General features: G+C 46.2%; 1 protein-coding gene across 1 annotated transcript in view; it reads right to left on the bottom strand.

Annotated features, from left to right (window-relative positions):
• Positions 1 to 21,987, bottom strand: part of mtpap (mitochondrial poly(A) polymerase) — a 28,191-nt gene extending 6,204 nt beyond the window's left edge. Inside the window, exons 1-8 of the mRNA XM_055881287.1 lie at positions 21,810 to 21,987; positions 16,601 to 16,767; positions 16,254 to 16,487; positions 15,520 to 15,744; positions 9,948 to 10,159; positions 6,788 to 7,014; positions 1,788 to 1,880; positions 1,598 to 1,671 (exon numbers count right to left, since the gene is read on the bottom strand). Coding sequence (XP_055737262.1) covers positions 1,598 to 1,671; positions 1,788 to 1,880; positions 6,788 to 7,014; positions 9,948 to 10,159; positions 15,520 to 15,744; positions 16,254 to 16,487; positions 16,601 to 16,767; positions 21,810 to 21,987 — 1,410 coding nt within the window. The remainder of the gene's footprint in view (positions 1 to 1,597; positions 1,672 to 1,787; positions 1,881 to 6,787; positions 7,015 to 9,947; positions 10,160 to 15,519; positions 15,745 to 16,253; positions 16,488 to 16,600; positions 16,768 to 21,809) is intronic.
• Between the last annotated feature and the right edge of the window lie 21 nt (positions 21,988 to 22,008).

Genomic DNA, 22,008 nt, shown 5'->3' on the forward strand with positions numbered 1-22,008 from the left:
TATTTGAAGACTCAAATATAATATATATTTTGATTTGTTTAACACTTTTATGGTTACTACATGATTCCATGTGTTATTTCATAGTTTTGATGTCTTCACTATCATTCTACAATGTAGAAAATAGTTAAAAAAAAATATTTAAAAAAACCTTGAATGAGTAGGTGTTTTAAAACCTTTGACCGGTAGTGTAGTTCTGGAGATAGGCCAGTCGTGTGACAAACTCATCATGCAAGCGGTCAGACAAGAAAACATTAAACTCATCACAATAAAAATTTAAAACGTGTCAATACTTTGCCCCTTGATAACCAGCGCACTTCTGTGTGTTGTAAAAGCGTTACATGGTCGCTGCCCAAATCATAGCATAACGTAGAAAATACACGAGAGTTCAGGGGCTTTGCTTTAACAAAGTTAACCATTTTCACTGTAGTGTTCAAAACGTCTTTCAAGCTGTTGGCAGCAAGACCCTCTCGGTGGATGCTGTAGAGTACCCAAGTGGAGTCTGGAGCAACTGCTTGCACGCACGTTACTACTCCACTATGTCTCCCTGTCATGGCTTTGGTACCAACACATCTTGACCATCAGAGTCCATTTCATTTCACAAAGCTGTCCAGTACTTTAAAAATATCCTCTCATGTTGTCCTGGTTTCCAGTGGTTTGCAGAAGAGGATGTCTTCCTTAATTGACCCATAAACGTAACGGACATATACCAGGAGCTGTGCCAAGCCCGCCACGTCTGTTGACTCATCCAGCTGTAATGCATAGAATTCACTGGCTTGTATGCAAAGCAGTAACTGTTTCAAAACATCTCCTGCCATGTCACTGATGCGTCGTGAAACAGTGTTGTTTGATGAAGGCATTGCCTGTATAGTTTCTTTGGGCCTTTTCCTCCAGCATTGTCCCAGCCATATCCGTGGCAGCAGGAAGTTCTCCACAATAGTATGGGGCTTGCCTGTCCTAGCCACTCGGTAGCTCACCATATGTGACGCTTTTATCCCCTTCTTATTAATGGTATCTGTTGCTTTTATACATTTCTTCTACTCAAAAGTCATCTTTATTCACCCTCAAAACTCCCGGGGCTTATTTTTCAAATTGTCATGTTTCATTTCTAAATGTCTGCGCAAGAGTGAAGGTTTCCCGCGAGAGAGTAACGGTTAATGTGATTGGATGTTAATTATTTGACAAGGCTACCTGTATTTGACATTGTGTGGTTATTTCACTGAACACTAGATGGTTTAATTTCATTTTTGGCAGTGAAACAAGGCTCTTCAGGCAAGAAAAAAAAAGAAAACTCACCCAAATGTATAGCCCCGTTGGATAATATAAATGTACTGCTTGAAAAAGTTTTTAAAAAAGTAAACAATTTTTTGTTTTAAAATGTGAATCACATTTTTATTTGGCGTACCCCCGACGGCATTGCGCGTACCCCTGGAGTTTGGGAATACCTGATTTAGACCATATCAAGTTTAAACCTGTGCGCTGGTAAAAGTTGAGTAGCCGTCAGAACTCAAAGAGATTTAAAAATAAAAGGCATGTTTCTCCCCACTAATGGGCACTGACTCCCGCCAATTAGTGCGCATTCATTGTGTCTGTGTGTTACCTTTCTGATATTGATCGACATGCAGTTGAATGCGAAGGTTCCGTAGAACTCAAAGAACTCCTGCAGCAGTTGCTCTGAAAGGAAATACAAGAGTGTGGTAAGAAACACCACATTCATACTGATGAAGAAACCTGTTTCCATGTGGAAATAAAAGACAAAAAAATAAATCACATTTACGCTATGGGCCCACCTAATGTCTCTGTGTTGTCTTGCAGTCGTATTTTTGTGAAGTCGCTGACAAACGTGCAGTCGTTTCCCTCGATGACACTCTTATCTAGAGGGCCTTGTAGAAAAGGGTGGGGTGGGGGAACATAAGGTAAATGATAAGGTATATACCACAAGGTAAGACACACTACACATGAAGGGCCTTGTATAAGAGAAAGGGGAAAGCGTAAATTACACACAATAGACTAGATGTCTATGTACACACCTATGAGGTTCATAAACAATACCATGGCTGCCTAATTCCAGTCCTGGAGAGCCAAAACACTTCTGGCTTTGTTTCTACTTGGTAGTTAATTGCACTCACCTGGTGTCCCAGATCTGAATTAGTCCCTGGATGAAAATCAGAAGTGTCACAGCCCTTCAGGACCAGAATTGTGCAGCCTGAACAAGACAAAGATTAGGGCCCCATAAAATCTGTTTTATTATTTGCCTGATTCCGTTTTCCCCCCCAAATTCAGTTCTCTCCATTTAGTTTTTCCAGGTTTTAGGTCTCAAAATCAAACTTTAATAGAAAACAACAAAAGTGGATGTTCTAAGTCCAGAACAATGCTTAACCCTATACACTCATACCTGTATACGGGTTGAAAATGGCTGATTTGGGCACCAATAAGTACCTAAATTGGAACGAAGTGGCTGTAAAGTAACATGCTATTAGTGGAGGCTCCTCAGAGGAGGACCACCCCCCTCAGTGAATTTCATAAAAATAATGAAATATTTTAAAAAGTTATAATTTTTAGATAAAACTATACTAAAACACACTGTTTTGCGATGAAGGTCTACAGTAGCACTCTGTACGGTAGCAACATAGCGTAGCCGGAGGACAGCTAGCTTCTAAGCCCCTCTGGGTACATTGACTTCAATACAAAACCTAGAAGGCTCCTGGTTTTCACCCTCTTCCATACACTGATGCATTTTGTTCATGTTTTATGATTAACTTGGGGAAATTAATGAATTGTCTAATATGTTCAAGAGACAGTTGATTTCCTACTAATTAAGTTCAATACATTTTCCAATATTATTGAATTCTGTTAAAAGATATATATACACTGCTCAAAAAAATAAAGGGAACACTTAAACAACACAATGTAACTCCAAGTCAATCACACTTCTGTGAAATCAAACTGTCCACTTAGGAAGCAACACTAATTGACAATACATTTCACATGCTGTTGTGCAAATGGAATAGACAAAAGGTGGAAATTATAGGCAATTAGCAAGACACCCCCAAAAAAGGAGTGATTCTGCAGGTGGTGACCACAGACCACTTCTCAGTTCCTATGCTTCCTGGCTGATGTTTTGGTCACTTTTGAATGCTGGCGGTGCTCTCACTCTAGTGGTAGCATGAGACGGAGTCTACAACCCACACAAGTGGCTCAGGTAGTGCAGTTCATCCAGGATGGCACATCAATGCGAGCTGTGGCAAAAAGGTTTGCTGTGTCTGTCAGCGTAGTGTCCAGAGCATGGAGGCGCTACCAGGAGACAGGCCAGTACATCAGGAGACGTGGAGGAGGCCGTAGGAGGGCAACAACCCAGCAGCAGGACCGCTACCTCCGCCTTTGTGCAAGGAGGTGCACTGCCAGAGCCCTGCAAAATGACCTCCAGCAGGCCACAAATGTGCAGTGGGATTCGAAATGGTCGGTGATCTGTTTGTTAACTTGGCTTTTGAAGACTACAAAAGGCAGGGCGGGTATAGGTCTATAACAGTTTGCTGCGGGGGGTGCAGAGCTGTTGGCCGGAGTAGGGGTAACCAGGTGGAAAGCATGGCCAGTCGTAGAAAAATACTTATTGAAATTCTTGATTATCTTGGATTTATTGGTGGTGACAGTGTTTCCTAGTCTCAGTGCAGTGGGCAGCTGGGAGGAGTTGCTCTTATTCTCCATGGACTTCAGTGTCCCAGAAATTTTGGGAGTTTGTGTTACAGGATGCACATTTCTGTTTGAAAAAGCAAGCCTTAGCTTTCCTAAATGACTGTGTATATTGTTTCCGGACTTGAAAAGTTGCATATCGCGGGGGCTATTCGATGCCAATGCAGTACCCCACAGGATGTTTTTGTGCTGGTCAAGGGCAGTCAAGTCTGAAGTGAACCAAGGGCTATATCTGTTCTTAGTTCTACATTTTTTGAATGGGGCATTCTTATTTAAGATGGTGAGGAAAGCACTTTTAAAGAACAACCAGGCATCCTCTACTGACGGGATGAGGTCAATATCCTTCCAGGATACCCGGGCCAGGTCGATTAGAAAGGCCTGCTCGCTGAATTATTTTAGGGAGCGTTTGACAGTGATTAGGGGTGGTCGTTTGACCGCGGCCCATTACGGACGCAGGCAATGAGGCAGTGATCGCTGAGATCCTGGTTGAAGACAGCAGAGGTATTTAGAGGGCAAGTTGGTCAGGATGATATCTAAGAGGGTGCCCATAGTTACGGATTTAGGGTTTTACCTGGTAGGTACCTTGATAATTTGTGGGAGATTGCGGGCATCTAGCTTAGATTGTAGGATGGCAGGGGTGCTTGGCATATCCCAGTTTAGGTCACCTAACAGTATGAACTCTAAAGATGGATGGGGGGGGGGCAATCAATTCACATAGTGTCCAGGGCACAGCTAGGGGCTGAGGGGTGGTGTATAACAAGTGGTAACAGTGAGAGACTTATTTCTGGAAAAGGTTTATTTTTAAAAGTAGAAGCTCGAACTGTTTGGGCACAGACCTGGATAGTATGACAGACCTCTACAGACTATCCGTGCAGTAGATTGCAACTCCGCCCCCTTTGGCAGTTCTATCTTGATGGAAAATGTTGTAGTTGAGGATGGACATTTCAGAATTTATGGTGGCCTTCCTAAGCCAGGATTCAGACATGGCTAGGACATCAGGGTTGGCGGAGTGTGCTAAAGCAGTGAATAAAACAAACTTAGGGGGGAGGCTTCTAATGTTAACATGCATGAAACCAAGGCTTTTACGGTTACAGAAGTCAACAAATGAGAGCGCCTGGGGAATAGGTGTAAAGATGGGGGCTACAGGGCCTGGGTTAACCTCTACATCACCAGAGGAGGAGTAGGATAAGGGTACGGCTGAAGGCTATAAGAACTGGTCGTCTAGTGCGTTGGGAACAGAATAAAAGGAGCAGATTTCTGGGCGTGGTAGAATAGATTCAGGGCATAATGTACAGACAAGGGTATAGTAGGATCTGAGTACATTGGGGGTAAACCTAGGCATTGAGTGACGATGAGAGAGCTTGGATTTCTGGAGACACCAGTTAAGCCAGGTGAGGTCTCCCCATGTGGGGTGTGTGACAAAATAGTTATCTAAGGCATGTTGAGCTGCACTAGGGGCTCTACAGTGAAATAAAACCGTAATAACTAACCGAACCAGCAGAAGACAAGGCATATTGACATTAGAGAGAGAGGCATGTGTAGCCGAGTGATCATAGGGTCCAATGAGCAGCAATAGATGAGTCAGGGAGCCGTTCGGTAGTCGCTACTATGCTAGGCGAGCAGGACGCACGGCGTTCAGAAAGCTAGCGGGCCGGGGCTAGCAGATGGGTCTTCGGCGACATCGCAACGGGAAAGCCTGTTGAAACCACATCGGACGATTACGTCGGCAGACCAGTCGTGATGGATCGGCAGGGCTCCGTGTCGGCAATAAAGGGTCCAGGCCAATTGGCGAAAGAGGTATTGTAGCCCACGAATTAGCGGGTACACCTCTTAGGCTAACCGGGAGATGGGCCTAGCTCGGGGCTAACTGGTGCTTGCTTCGGGACAGAGGCGTTAGCCAGCAGTAGCTAGTCAGTTGCAGCTAGCTAGCTGCGATGATCCGGTGTAATGGCCCAGAGCTTGCGGTAGGAATCCGGTGATGTGGTGGAGAAAAGCAGTCCGATATGCTCTGGGTTGATATCGCGCTGTGCAGACTGGCCGGTATTGACCGAGCTAAAGTTGGCTGGTGTCTGAGCTAAAAGGTGAAGACCTCTAGCCGTGGTTAACATTGTCTACTAGCTAGTTAGCTGGCTAGCTCCTGATGGAGGTTCCAGTTATAACGTATAAAAATAGCAGATACGTACCACATTGGGTGAGGCGGGTTAGAGGAAAGTACATTTAAATCGTAGGTGGAAAGTGAGATTAAAAATATAAGCGAATAAAAACCACGAAACCGACTCTTTACATGGGACAAGACGGGACAACGCAAACACATGTCCGACTGCTACGCCATCTTGGATTAACGTCTGGATTACGTTATTCCCTCCACATGCAGATTTTAAAGGGCCTTAAAAGATGAATGTTGTCACTCAGAAAACTGACAGGCAAAGAGAGAGAGTGGGATGGATAGAGAGCAAAAGAAGGAGGAAGAGAGGTCAAAGAGAACAATTACAAACGAGAGAAAGAAGAGGGAAAACAGAGAAAAAAAGGTGGAAAATAAAGATTTCTGATCAAGCTTGGCTCTCCATCAGAGCCTTGGTACCAATCTTCTTGACCGAGTCAGCCGAGGGTCAGAGGCCGGTGGTGTGCATGAATTTGCTATGCGCGCGGGCGTGATTAAATAGATGCCCAATGCTGGGAGGGTCTTGGCCCCTGCCAGAGTGATGGGGCCTTTATAGTGCTGTAAGCACTATGTGATGCTGCCTGGGATAGTGTCTCTGTCTAGGCTAAGGTGGATGGAGGGAGGAATGCAATTATCTGAGAGCCAAGGTGACAAGGGAAGCAGGATTATGAGCATCACTGCACTACACCAACACAGATATTTGTTGACAACGAGGCTCAACAATCAATTGATTGCAATTAAATAAATAATCATTTAATAACCCAATTGCCACTCGGTCAGTGGTACATTGCTACCTGCTGAATGTCAATTTCCACCTTTCTGAATACAACTAGGAAGTGTAACAATGCACAACCACAGACTACTACTTGCTAGCTCTTTGGAGGCGAGATACCGATAGTATTGATTGTTAAATTGTCACAGTGCTCCATTGTAAGATACCTGCTAGTTCCTTGAGGTGGTCCAGGGTGGGTAGTATAGGAATAGTCCTCCTCTGGAGGAAGAAGAGGACCATGACAGTGAGAGAGAAGTTTGAGATCCAGGCTCCAGATATGCTGCTGGTGATACTGTGGGCCCGAGCCCAGCACCGGACACTGAACACCAGGCAACGCACCCGCCGGTCCAGCCCTCCATACAGGTACAGAAGCTCCGAGCTCTTCATCGCCACCCTGTGGACACACAGAATGACAGTTAAGACTACAGTAGTCGTTTTAAATGAGACACTTGACCCTGTCTGCGCCTTTTAATTGATCTTTCTTACATTAATTTCTATCACCATTCCTAATATTTTAATTTATAACATGTATAACATGGTATTTTCGATCTGATATATATTTGTTTGATATGATATATTCTCTGTACAAAACATCTCAATCTGATGTTAGAAACCATGACGGTTACAGAAGTTATCCTCCAGAGGGCAGCATTTAGCTGAACTTTACAATTCTCACTTAGTACCAAAACATCCCTCTATTTTGAAAGGTTCCGTATGACAAACCGTGCATAACCATACCCTTGTATGATTTAACATAAGCATTGAGAAACCCGCTCTACTCTACTCCCTAATAAAGTGAGGCATGGGTGGGTTCGTTTCTGAACATCAGCAGGTGTGTATGTGGTTGCTTCACTCTCAGGCTAACCACAGTATCCGTCGGACCAAGAGAAGAAGTGAAACAACAAGCAATCTCCCTTTTGCACTCTCTCCCTCCCTCATTGGTGCCCTCTCTCTCTCTCTCTCATTGGTGCCCTCTCTCTCTCTCATTGGTGCCCTCTCTCTCTCCCTCCCCCTCCCTCATTGGTTCTCCCCCCCCCTCCCTCATTGGTGCCCTCTCTCTCTCCCTCCTCATTGGTGCCCTCTCTCTCTCTCCCACCCCTCCCTCATTGGTGCCCTCTCTCTTCCTCCCTCCCTCATTGGTGCCCTCTCTCTCTCTCTCTGGTGGCCTCTCTCTCTCCCCCCCTCCCTCATTGGTGCCCTCTCTTCCCCCCCCTCCCTCCCTCATTGATGCCCTCTCTCTCTCTCCCACCCCTCCCTCATTGGTGCCCTCTCCCCCCCCCCCCCCCCTCCCTCCCTCATTGGTGCCCTCTCTCTCTCCCCCTCCCTCATTGGTTCTCCCCCCCCCCCTCCCTCATTGGTGCCCTCTCTCTCTCCCTCCTCATTGGTGCCCTCTCTCTCTCTCCCACCCCTCCCTCATTGGTGCCCTCTCCCCCCCCCTCCCTCCCTCATTGGTGCCCTCTCTCTCTCCCCCTCCCTCATTGGTTCTCTCCCCCCCCCCCCCTCATTGGTGCCCTCTCTCTCTCTCTCTCTCTCTCCCTCATTGGTGCCCTCTCTCTCTCTCCCTCCCCCTCATTGGTGCCCTCTCTCTTCCCCCTCCCTCATTGGTGCCCTCTCTCTCTCTCTCTCATTGGTGCCCTCCCCCCCCTCCCTCTCTCATTGGTGCCCTCTCTCCCCCCCCCTCCCTCTCTCATTGGTGCCCTCTCTCCCCCCCCTCCCTCTCTCATTCGTGCCCTCTCTCCCCCCCCCTCCCTCATTGGTGCCCTCTCTCTTCCCCCTCCCTCATTGGTGCCCTCTCTCTTCCCCCCCCCCTCCCTCATTGGTGCCCTCTCTCTTCCCCCTCCCCTCCCTCATTGGTGCCCTCACCCCCCCTCATTGGTGCCCTCACCCCCCCCCCCACCCTCCATCATTGGTGCCCTCTCTCCCCCCCACCCTCCATCATTGGTGCCCTCTCTCCCCCCCCTCCCTCATTGGTGCCCTCTCTGCCCCCCCCCCCTTTCCCTCCCTCCCTCCCTCCCTCATTGGTGCCCTCTCTCTTCCCCCTCCCTCATTGGTGCCCTCTCTCCCCCCCACCCTCCCTCATTGGTGCCCTCTCTCCCCCCCACCCTCCCTCATTGGTGCCCTCTCTCCCCCCCACCCTCCCTCATTGGTGCCCTCTCTCCCCCCCACCCTCCCTCATTGGTGCCCTCTCTCCCCCCCACCCTCCCTCATTGGTGCCCTCTCTCCCCCCCACCCTCCCTCATTGGTGCCCTCCCCCCCCCCCTTCCCTCCCTCATTGGTGCCCTCTCCCCCCCCTCCCTCATTGGTGCCCTCTCTCCCCCCCACCCTCCCTCATTGGTGCCCTCTCTCCCCCCCACCCTCCCTCATTGGTGCCCTCTCTCCCCCCCACCCTCCCTCATTGGTGCCCTCTCTCCCCCCCACCCTCCCTCATTGGTGCCCTCCCCCCCCCCCCTTCCCTCCCTCATTGGTGCCCCCCCCCCTTCCCTCCCTCATTGGTGCCCCCCCCCCCCTTCCCTCCCTCATTGGTGCCCTCTCCCCCCCTTCCCTCATTGGTGCCCTCTCTCCCCCCCACCCTCCCTCATTGGTGCCCTCTCCCCCCCCCTTCCCTCCCTCATTGGTGCCCTCTCCCCCCCCCTTCCCTCATTGGTGCCCTCCCCCCCCCCCCCTTCCCTCATTGGTGCCCTCTCCCCCCCCTTCCCTCATTGGTGCCCTCTCTGCCCCCCCCCTCCCTCATTGGTGCCCTCTCTGCCCCCCCCCTCCCTCATTGGTGCCCTCTCTGCCCCCCCCCTCCCTCCCTCCCTCCCTCATTGGTGCCCTCTCTCTCTCTCTCGCTCTCTCTCATTGGTGCCTGGCTAGTTTCAGGACACAAACACAAGCCATCTCTGTTCCCTCTCTCCTCCTCCCCCCCCGCCCCCCTCTCTGGTGCCCGACCAGTTTTGGTCTAGCCAGCTTGGAACCAGCATACAGAGCAGTTTCTACATAACTTCAGTTTCTGTCTCGTTTGTGCAACGCCAGTAGATTAAGGGCAACGAGGAACTAACACGTTAGAGAGTTCCAATAAAGCATGAGGGCTAAATGCCATTTAAAAAAGGTGACTAATAGTTCTGTGAAAAGGTGAACTTTAAAGATTAACAATTCAAAATCGCATCTAGGCAGGCAGAAGTATGCTTTCATGATTCACAATTGTTTAAAAAGCACTGGTTAAGCATCATAAAAGTTGTTCTAATTTAATCACACTGATGATTAACCACAATGGATGTAAACCAACTTCTGTTTGAGACTGATTAAACCAACAAAAAAAAATGTTTAATCTGTGACCGTGCGTATTACCTATTGTTAGCCGTGAGGTCACACTGGAACCCTGATGGTTGGTGGGCGAATCGGACCAGGGGACAGCGAGCCTGGAGGATCTTCTGCACCCCGACACAGCCAGGACCAAACTGGTCTACACACTCCCCGATCACAGACAGGATACTCTGGGTACCCGCCCGCTCAGACGCAGACCTCTTCGTCTGGTACTCCAAGGAGAGCCCTGCTTTTGGCTGGGCAGATGGGACATTACATTTTTCATGACTGAAACAGTGTTAAAATGCATAGGGTTACAGTGAGTATTGTGAGTGAAGATGGCAGGCCAAGGCTGAAAAAAAAAATGTATGGACGACATAGACACTAACAATTGCATGTGCCTACCCACACGTAACGGTTTAATATTCTCCCAGAGAATCTACAAGGCATCCCGGTATTCCCGTTCTATTAAAAAGCATATAATGCCAGCGGGAAAAAATCTGACAGGATTATACTACTGTTAATGAAGAAATATATATACATTAAAGTTCTCTCAAAGTCACCACACTGTTTCGTTGATGTAGCCTATAAAGAACTGTTGGCCGACCGGTAAAATATTACTATAGGTCTAGTAAACATTATATTCGCTTTACCCTACCGTTGACTGAAAAATGTCAGACAGCTTGTTGACACTTCTCTCTCTCCCCTTGCACCTGGCTATCGGGGGAGTTTGGGAAGGTGATGGCAGGTTTGACTTCATGATATCCCGCTTATTGTGGTGACTGTCACAGGGAATTGTCTACCTTAACCGCGTCCAGAGGTCATGTGTAGCCTGCACATATAGTAAGCAATTACATTTATAGTAGCCATGCTAGTAGCCTAAGGGACGTTTTACAAATTTAGTCATTTAGCAGACGCTCTTATCCAGAGCGACTTACAGTTAGTGCATTCATCTTAAGATAGCTAGTTGGGACAACCACATAGAAAGCACATTTTTCCCTCGATAACGTAGCTGTCCGTAGAGTCAGAGCTAGGGGGAAATGGTCGAGGTGAGGAGGAGGATTATTTAAAATACTGTTTGAAGAAGTAGGGTTTCAGACGTTCTCAATAGATGGGAAGGGACTCTGCTGTCCTAGCTTCAGGAGGAAGCTGGTTCCACCATAGGGGTGCCAGGACAAAGAACAGCTTTGACTGAGCTGAGCCTGAAGGTAGGGTTCCGTAAGTAAGCACCACGGTCTTGTAGTGGATGCGAGCTTCAACTAGAAGCCAGTGGAGTGTGCTGAGAAGCAGAGTGCATGAGAGAACTTGGGAAGGTTGAAAACCAGGCTGGCTGCTGCATTCTGAAGTTGTAGGGGTTGGATGGCAAAAGCAGGGAGCCCAGCCAACAGAGTTGTAGTAGTCCAGACGGGAGAGGACAAGTGCCTGGATTAGGTCTCTTCCTGTCTGAGGTAGGATCGTACTCTACGGATGTTGTAGAGCATGTACCTGCAGGAGCGGGTCACTGCTTTGATGTTTGCAGAGAACGACAGGGTGTTGTCCAGAGTCACGCCAAGGTTCTTTGCACCCATCCGACATTGTGGAGTTGTCAACCGTGATGGAGAGGTCTTGGAGCGGGCAGGCCTTCCCCGGGTGTAAGAGCAGTTCCATCTTGTCGAGGTTGAGCTTGACGTGATGGGCCGACATCCAAGTTGAGATATCTGCCGGGCACAGAGAGATGCGTGTCGCCACCTGGGCGTCAGAAGGAAGGAGAAAAGTAGTCGAGTGTCATCCACATAGCTTTGATAAGAGAGACCATGTAAGGATATGACCGAGTGACTTGGTGTAGAGAGAAGAGGAGAGGGCCTAGAACTGAGCCCTGGGTGACACCAGTAGTGAGAGTACGTGGTGCAGACACAGATTCTCTACACATCACCTGGTAGGAGCGGCCTGCCAGATAAGATGCAATCCAAGAGTGTGCAGAGCCTGAGACACCCAGCCCTGAGAGGGTGGAGAGGAGGATGTGACGGTTCACGGTGTCGAAGGCAGCGGATAGGTCTAGGAGGATGAACAGAGGAGAAACTCAGCTTTGGCAGTGTGGAGAGTAGTCTCAGTTGGGTGACCCATCTTGAAGCCTGACTGGTTAGGGTCAAGATCGTTCAGAGAGCGATAACGAGAAGGTTGATCAGAGACAGCACGTGTTTTGGAAAGAAAGGGGATACAGGTCTAGTGTTGGATTCTTGAGGAGATGAGCAACTCGGGCCATTTTGAAGTCAGAGAGGATGCAGCCAGTGGTCAGGGATGAGTTGAAAGAAGGGAGGACTGGGAGAAGGTCTCCAGAGATGGTCTGGAGAAGGGAGGAGGGGATGGAGTCGAGCGGGCAGGTTGTCGGGCGGCCAGACCTTACTAGTCACAGGATGTCATCTGGAGAGAGAGGTCAAGGCGTAGGGTAGTTCTGTGTGAGTGAGACCAGTGGAGTAGCCGATGTCGTCAACCTTTTTCTAAAAGTGGTTGAAACGGTTGTAGGCAGAGAGGGGGGGAGAAGGCGGAAAAGAGTTTCCTAGGGTTAGAGGCAGAAGCTTGAAATGTAGAGTGGTAGAAAGTGGCTTTGGCAGCAGATACAGAGGAAGAGAAGTTAGAGAGGAGGGAGGGAAAAGATGATAGGTCCTCCAGAAGTTTTCCTCCATTTTCGCTCAGCTGCCCACAGTCCTGTTCTGTAAGCTCGCAATGAGTCATTCAGCCACGGAGCAGGAGGGAGGGCGAGCCGGCCTGGAGAAAAGGGGACAGTGCGAGTCATAGGATGCGGAAAGGGAGGAAAGTAGGTTTGAAAAGGCAGAATCAGGAGAGGAAATGATTTAGTAGAATGGCCATCTAGGTAGGGGCTGGAGGAATGATTTAGGTGCATGACCATCTGAGTAGGGGCTGGAGGAAAGGGAGACAGAAAAGTACGAAGAGCGGTGAGCCAAGTACGAAGAGCGGTGAGCCATCGTTCGGAAATTAGATTATCAAGGTGTCAAGGGGAACTTGAGGAACTCTCCCAGGGCACCTGGTGGGTGATAGATGACAATAATGTTAAGCTTGAGTGGACAAATGACAGTGACGGCATGGCATTCAAATGAGGAGATGGACAGGTGAGAGAAGGAGAAAAGAGAAAATCTCCACTTAGGAGAATTGATTAGACCACGATGACCAGATGCTCTCAGACTATGAGAGAAAACATAGCTAGAAGAAAGAGCAGCAGAGTTCTCTGGGGTGATCCCTGTCTCAGTCAGGGACAGATCAGCAGTTTCAAACGCTGCCAGAGACCCGGAATTACACATGGGATGTGCGCGCAGGGTACACTAAATTAAAGGGTTGCAGACCAGGGTTGGGGAGCGTCTACCGCCTACAGGGAGAGGTGCGAACAGGTGTAGAAAACACACATATAGTTGACAAAGCTACAAAATGACATGATCTGTAAATAACTCGGTAAGATACTCAAGAGAGTGATGTGAAAGCCCTCCTCTCTTTCCTTCCCCGCAGAACTCAGCAGAACTGTCGTTTCGGCAACGGTCCTAGTTATGCGACAAAACCGCCACTTACAGCTGCTGCTGAGAAACCAGGGGAGACTGAAGAACTGACAATAATTGCTAATTGCCTAGCAGAGGTGGAGAGCACAACTCCCTGTAGTAATTGCTGATTGCCTAGGAGAGGTGAAACCCCTCCCCTCCCAATACAGCCACTGACTACCAAAACAAGTCACATATTGCCCTGCCCCTTGATCCTGGTTGATGTGTCAACAACTTCTGCATATGATGATCAGTCAGCAGTTCACACACCAAGTAGGCTACTGGGAAAACAGGCACCACTTAAAGGAGATGGTCCTAGCTAGCAAAAAGACAGTACTAGACCACAACAGATAAGTATATATATATATTTTTTAAAGTATTTATCCCTCCTGGAGACATCAGGAGTCCTCTAGCTATAGAATGAAGCACACTGAGATGGAGCCTGAGAAGCTGGTTATATACACTCAGAAAATAGATAAAACCACTCCCCCTCCAATTTTTATATTTTATTTCACCATTATTTAACTAGGCAAGTCAGTTAAGAACAAATTCTTATTTACAATGACGGCCTACCCCGGCCAAACCCTCCCCTAACCCGGACGATGCTGGGCCAACTGTGTGTCGCCCTATGGTACTCGCGATCACGGCCAGGTTGTGATACAGCACGGGATCAAACCGGGGTCTGTAGTGACGCCTATAGCACTGCGATGCAGTGCCTTAAGACTGCTGCGCCACTCGGTCCCAATACAGCCACTGATTACCAAAAGTCACAAATTGCTTTGCCCTTCTACTGGGGACTTTATGTTGAGGAAATATGGTAGGCTGCTAGTGTTGTGATGACTGGTCTAATGTATGAATGAAGCCAGAGTTGATTGGCTACGTGCATATTTAGAATTTTTGCATCTCGGCTAAATTCCCCTTCTCTCTCTGCATATCATCTCACCAGTTGTGACATATTCAATGGATTCTTTTTTTCTGTGCTGATCTGATGCAATGGCGTGGTGGCATGGTAGGAGAAGCTGTCGCACCCAGCCCTTTCCATTTATGGCGACTTAAGTAAATAGGCCTAAGGTAGGCTACATCAGCACACACTCACACTGAGCGTTGATGATTTATCATGCAGATAGAAGAGCAGAGAAGGCCTTAGATAAGCCAGACTTGGACAAATAATATTGGTTTCTCAACATTATTTATCTCGGGAAATGAGAACGGGCTTGGGTGTAAAATCTCGGTAACCCGGTTCCCGCTATTAAACCCTACATAGAGAAAAGTGCATCATTTCAATCTTATATAACCAAGTCAATCTTTGCAAGTCAGATTGACACTCAACATTCACATAGAAGACAGAGCTTTGACAAGCTCTGCAAACTCTCATTACGCACAGCGGTCTTCTGTTTCTAGTGAACAGCCTCGACCCCAGGTGAGGAAATGGTGATTTGTAGCATCGTGCACATCTCTCACTTCCCTAAGGTCCTTCTTAGCGGAATGTTTACCCAGTGTGTGTGTGTGTGTGTGTGAGGGAGTGCACGAGAGAGAAGCACTGATAAAGGCCTTAGTGGGCCTTTCCCACACTATAATGTCAATGTAGAAAAAACTGCTACAGGAAGTCCCCCCTGTCTCTTTGAACAAATGTTCTACAGCTCAACAACAGTAAGGGTCTGATTAACAAGGTTCTTGACGTCCTATCTTACACGAGTTACTGTAAAGATAGATGTAAACAAAGACAATCTAATAAAAAAGGAGAAGGTATGAGGCAGAAAACAGGAGATAAATCTCTCTACAGCTGTTTTATGGTATGAAAACAACCCTGGGCCAAAATTGTCATCTAAGAACCATGATAAAAAGGTAAGTGTAATCACTTGTAGATTCCCGGAAGCTTTGTAGCACTAACATTATCTTTCCTCCATTGCTTATATGATCTAATTTCAGCGCTACGAAGCTTTTGGGAAACAGCCCTGATGTGTTTTTCTCGTAGATTCCTACCTAAAGCTTGTCCAATAACAAAACAGATATTTTTTCCCCCATTGACAGGCCTTTTGCTACGGTGTGACCTACTGAACGGGACTGATGTGGTTTCTAGTCCTCATCCTCACCCTTTTCAGATTTCTTCCACTGATGCCGTCCAGGTCCAGAAACATGTCTAGGTCACAGCCCAGCTTCCCGAAGCCGTTCACGGAGGAGCCAAAGGGCCGAATGGTGCATTCTGGGAAATATGCAGCAGCTATGTCCTTTAGAAGGGAGCAGACCAGGAAGCGCAGGCAGACGTTCTCTTCCGTCAGCTGGTACGTCTCTGTAAGGGAGGTGATTTGTTGGTCTATCTGAGATAAAGAAAGAGAGGACACCAAAACAGTGTTATTATTTGTGTGTTCAATATTAAGCCTAAAGCCAGGGTTATCTGGAGATCTTTGTTAACCAACAATATAGTTGAATATCTTGGAAACAATTATCACAAAAGCTAACAATACCTACACGTTGTCCCTGAGACATACAGTGCCAGTCAAAAATGTGGACACCTACTCATTCAGGGACTTTTCTTAATTTTTGGGGACTATTTTCTACATTGTCATCAAGGCAAAGACTGGCTACTTTGTGTTTGTAGTACCACTTTTTTTGGTTACTACATGATTCCATATGTGTTATTTCATAGTTTTGATGTGTTCACTATTATTCTACAATGTAGAAAATAGTAAAAAATAAAGAAAAACCCTTGAATGAGTAGGTGTGTCCAAACTTTTGACTGGTACTGTATGTTTCTATGCTAATCTTTATTCAGACAGACAACTTCAGTCGTTTAGCTAGTATTTGAAACCAGGCCATGTAGACCTACACTGTCTTCTTTGGACAGTCTCTGTATGAGTTCGTTAATGTGTATGGTGGTCTGTGGTTGGCACTGAGGGGCGGACTGGCCATTGGACATGTCTACAGGACCAGCATTCCTGAGCGAAAGCAGTCTGGACTTGAAAGGCACTGTAGCTTCATGGTTGATACTGGGGATGGCCGTCCCTTCATGGAGTGATGTGAGGCTCTCCTTGTTGGAAAACTCCACCACAGCATATGTACCCTGGAAGGTCAAACATGAGCACAGTGACAGCACAGTCAGTTATCTTCTTTTTATTTATTTATTTCGGAGTGTTTATTTGTAGACTCATATCTTAGCACAACTGAAATACTTACGTAGCTTTCATAAAAGAAACATTTGTTGATATCTCCATGCCTGGATAAATAGTTGAGGAACTTTTTCTCGTTGGTTTTGGCCGGGCAGCTGATAAGGACAGATCTCGCTGCCTGCTCTATCTTCTCCTCTTGGACGGTGTAAAAAGATTTGTTTCTATCCTTTGAGTCTAAAACCAAGAAAACAGACAGACATACTTTAGCAAGATGATATCATTGGCTTTGGTCTGGAAATTGTAACCCCATGTCGCAATCTAGCCATCATATGATTCTAAAGACAAGGCAAAAACAAAGAGTCACATCATGGCAAGTTAATTTCTAACATTCATAGACGCTACCTTCAGTATGTTCTGGCCGGGGGAGTTTTATTAAATAACCCGGACGCTCGTTCTGAATGTCAAAAAAGCACGGTTTTGGAAACATAAGGAATGCATCTTTCATATCAGCAATAAATCATTTTCAAAAAACAGAAAATGTTTGATTACTACACTACCTTTATAGGGTTAAGGTTCTCGCACTGCCATATGTCCATGTTACAGCGCTTGTTAATGGAAAACAGATGTTAGAAAGAGGAGTACCTGCGCTAATTATACTGAACAAATATATAAAACGCAACATGCAAATTGTTGGTCCTCATGTTTCTTGAGCCGAAATAAAAGATCCCAGAAATGTTCCATGCACACAAAAAGCGTATTTCTCTCAGTTTTGTGAACAAATTTGTTTACATCCCTGTTAGTGAGCATTTCTGCTTTGCCAAGATAATCCATCCACCTGACAGGTGTGGCATATCAAGAAGGTGATTAAACAGCATCATTACACATCATTACAATGTCCACATTGTGATGGGGACAATAAAAGGCCACTAAAATGTGCAGTTGTCACAACACAATGATACAGATGTCTCAAGTTGAGGGAGCAGGCAATAGGCAGGAATGTCCACCAGAACTGCTGCCAGAGAATTTTATATTAATTTCTCTACCATAAGCCACTTCCAATGTAGTTTTAGAGAATTTGGCAGTACGTCCAACCAGCCTCACAACCACAGACCACGTGTAACCACACCAGCCCAGGACCTCCATATCCAACTTCTTCACATGCGGGACCGTCTGAGACCAGCCACCTGGACAGCTGATGAAACTGTGGGCTTGCACAACCAAAGAATTTCTGCACAAATTGTCAGAAACCATCTCAGGGAAGCTCATCTGCATGCTCGTCATCCTCACCAGGGTCTTGACCTGACTGTAGTTTGGCGTCGTAACCGACTTCAGATTGCAAACGCTCACCTTTGATGGCCACTGGCATGCTGGAGAAGTGTTCTCTTCACTGATGAATCCCAGTTTCAACTGTACCAGGCAGATGGCAGACAACATGTGGGCAAGCGGTTTGCTGATGTCAACGTTGTGAACAGAGTGCCCCGTGGTGGTGGCGGTGTATTGATATGGGCAGGCATAAGCTACGGACAACGAACACAATTGCATTTTATCGATGGTAATTTGAATGCACAGAGATACCATGATGAGATCCTGAGGCCCATTGCCGTGCCATTAATCCGCTGCCATCACCTCATGTTTCAGCATGATAATGCACGGCCCCATGTCGCAAGGATCTCTACACAATTCCTGGAAGCTGAAAATGTCCCAGTTCTTCCATGGCCTGCATACTCACCAGGCATGTCACCCATTGAGCATGTTTGGGATGCTCTGGATCAGGGTGTACGACAGCATGTTCCAGTTCCAGCCAATAACAAGCTGTCAAGGCAAAGGGTGGCTACTTTTTTGGTTACTACATGATTCCATATGTGTTATTTCATTGTTTTGATGTCTTCACTATTATTCTACAGAGTAGAAAATAGTACAAATAAATGGTAGTGGCCAGACAAAAGCCACTCCTCAGTAAAAGGCACATGACAGCCCACTTAGAGTTTGCCAAAAGCCACCTAAAGGACTCTCAGACAATGAGAAAGAAGATTCTCTGGTCTGATGAAACCAAGATTCAACTATTTGGCCTGAATGCCAAGCATCATGTCTGGAGGAAACCTGGCACCATCCCTAGGGTGAAGCATGGTGGTGGCAGCATCATGCTGTGGGGATCTTTTTCAGCGGCAAGGAGAATAGTCAGCATTGAGGGAAAGGAGCAAAGTACAGAGATCATTGATTAAAATCTGCTCAGGACCTCAGACTGGGGCAAGGTTCACCTTCCAACTGGACAACGACCCTAAGCACACAACCAAAACAATGCAGGAGTGGCTTTGGACAAGTCTCTGAATGTCCTTGAGGGGCCCAGCCAGAGCTCGGACTTGAACCCGATGGAACATATCTGGAGACCTGAAAATAGCTGTGCAGTAATGCAGAGAAGAATGGTAGAAACTCCCCAAATACAGGTGTGCCAGGCTTGTAGCATCATACCCAAGAAGATGAGGCTGTAATCGCTGCCAAAGGTGCTTCAAAGTACTGAGTAAAGGGTCTGAATAATTATGTAAATGTAATGTTTATTTTTTATAGATTTGCCCCCTCAAAAACGGTTTGCTTCATCATTATGGGGTATTGTGTGTAAATTGATGATGGAAAACACTATTTAAACCATTTTAGAATAAGGCTGTAATGTAATAAAAGTCAAGGGGTCCGAATACTCTCCGACTGCACTGCATTTGATACCATTCCGCTCCAGCCATTACCAGGAGCCCGTCCTCCCCAATTAAGGTGCCACCAACCTCCTGTGTTGTACAGTAGGTATGTTGTGATATGAAAGTAGAGGGCTTTATTTTTCTAGAACTGTACCGCAATTGAGAATCTATTCACGTTCAGATAGATTATTTGGCTGCCAGAACCAATTCGTCTCGAAACAGAACATGTAGCTAAGGTCCTTGGTTTAATGTTAGGCTTATTGGGCTAGTCGATTTCATGCAAGAGACAATGGCTCTAGCTACATGATCTGACAAGCGGAAGGGAGTTTGTGCTGGAGATAAGCAGTTATCCATTGACACTCTTTGGAGAACTGGCAGCTCACTATAATTAATGGACATTTGTGATTCCTTTCAGGAAACCAGGTGTATGTCGCGGGTCACTACTTCACAGGAAAGCCATTTGAATGTAAACTTTTTTTAAATTTATTATCAAAATGCGTTTTTTGGAAGAAATGCCTTCTGGGAAAATGTGAACTTTCATGTGCCTTAATAACAAACTTGTATGCCATCTGTAAATACGAATACAATTGTTAAATTACGAGCCTAGTTGGTTAAGCCACAGAAAAAGTCAGCAACCTTCCCACTAGCCATGATTAGCTGAGATAATGAGTGGGCTGGACATGTCAAGAGAGGAGTTCAGATTGGTCTGCCATATAGAAAGCTTTTGTCTATTTGAGCTGGCCAGTCTGTGTTGGTAATCCTGGCGAACGCGGCTTTTTTAAATGTATTGTGTAGTGGAGCTGCATAAGTGCTGATCTCCACTTTCTGGAGGATCAAGTTTTGAAATCAGTGGAATTATAGTAGGATAGCTAAAGAGATGGAGCAAACACCCGTCATCTGGATTGCATCTTCAAACTAAGGGAAACCATGGCATGGCATCTGTGACAGGGAGATGCGTCCATCATGCATGATGATGTATACGGGTAAGATAGTCGAGCTTGCCACATTTTCAGATATTACACGTTTCTATTTTGCAAGAAAGTGATTTCATTTCAAGCTAAAGTGTACTGTTAGCTAGCTAACGTTAGCTGGCTGGCTCCCTAGCTAACGGTATGTGTATGATGTTATTATTCGTATCCCAGAGCTGTTTGCTTGGCTAGTTAGAGCCTAATGTTAGCTAGCTAACATTGAACCTGGTTGGTTAGCTCCCAGCAGATTCATGCAGGGTAGTAACGACATGATTTGGCACTGTTCATGGTTGTTGTTTCACTAGCTAACGTTACGTGACGTGTATAGATCTAACACATTGTTTACCTAGCTAGGTTCATTCTTTACCTAGCTAGCTACAAGTGTTAACAAAAGACTCCACTACGCAAGTAACCATTTCGGGTGCATTCGTAAATTCAGTCTGAGTATGCCAGAGTGCAGAATAACTGCTGAATTTACAAACTCACAACACCCGTTGAATACGGCCAGTGTCAGTAAAGTCGGCAAAAATACTTAATGAAATAGGCTGTTTTCATGTTATCCAGATGTAGGCTGGACACATGACATTTTTAACAATGCTTTTTTCTGATAAAAACTAGTTCATTGCATCCGCCGTGGAGCCCAGTTTCATAATATTAACATATGTCCCAGCTGCTTGCCATAGTTTTGAAGTAATCGCAAAAAAAAAACAGGCCTTATTTTTGGGCAATTTTCACCCTGCCAGCTCCTATTAGTTCTATTGAACATGGTGGCACCAACTCGCCTTCTGAAAGTTCTATTCCCAGCTTATTGTTCTACGTCACAAAGCCTGCTTTGCTATTGTTGGCAATGAGACCTGCAAACGTTGTTTGTAGTTCAAATGTAAACAACAACAAATTAATCATGGAACTCTGAGGTCCTCCCATTGTTTCCTGTAGGGAAATATAGGTACGTCTGTCTATTTCACCAAATATCTCAGTGTGTATATTTGGATTATTATTTTTTAAATTTTTAATTGGACAGCATTTTAATCTCCTCTTTCTAATGATGTATGGGCGGGCAGTATTCCCTTGTCATCAAACGCTAGCCACGAAATACATTTTGCCCTTGGAACGTTGAGCTCCTCACGCTAGTGTTCCAGCTTAACCAAAGTTATTTAGCCATTTTTCAGCCTTGGGTGAATTTTGACTCGTTCTATTGTCCAGTCTACCAAAGGTAAACAAATCATCGTGCGCTCTGAACGATCCGAGATCGAAACGAGATGGGTGGGGCTAAAGCTTAAGAGGGTGTGAACGATGCTGAATGGGTGTAGACAAATTAGAGCTCTTCACTAGGTACCAAAACATTCAAAAGGCCATTTTCTCAAAAGTGAGAACAAGTTTATCAACTTTCAAAGCAGAATTACTTAACCATTGTTCCTCAAAAATGATGATACACCATTTTGTAGCTCTGAGTCTCTGCTTTATCCAATGTAAACAAATACATAAAATGTAAATGTTGCTACATAAGACCTATTTGAGCCGGTCGGTCACATTTAGCTAGGTAGCAACGTCAGCAATCTAACGTTACAAGTCATGTGGCTACAGCCATGTTGTGTGTGTGCTCGGTGGATGAGAAACCTACCGATTTTATATTTCTTATTGGGTGCATCGGTCTTTGTAGCAGCAGTATTAGTTCCGAACTTTCTTTGAAAACATGAATCTACTTTTTTAAAGCATTTAGAGAGTCTGCCCCTCATATGCAACCTACACACCGCAATGGAAGACGCCATCGCTGCACTGAGACTGCCGTAAAAGCGCATGCGTGTGCTGTATGTTCTATG

Source organism: Salvelinus fontinalis, chromosome 25 (assembly GCF_029448725.1).
Source record: "Salvelinus fontinalis isolate EN_2023a chromosome 25, ASM2944872v1, whole genome shotgun sequence".
In the NCBI taxonomy this organism is placed as follows: Eukaryota; Metazoa; Chordata; class Actinopteri; order Salmoniformes; family Salmonidae; genus Salvelinus; species Salvelinus fontinalis.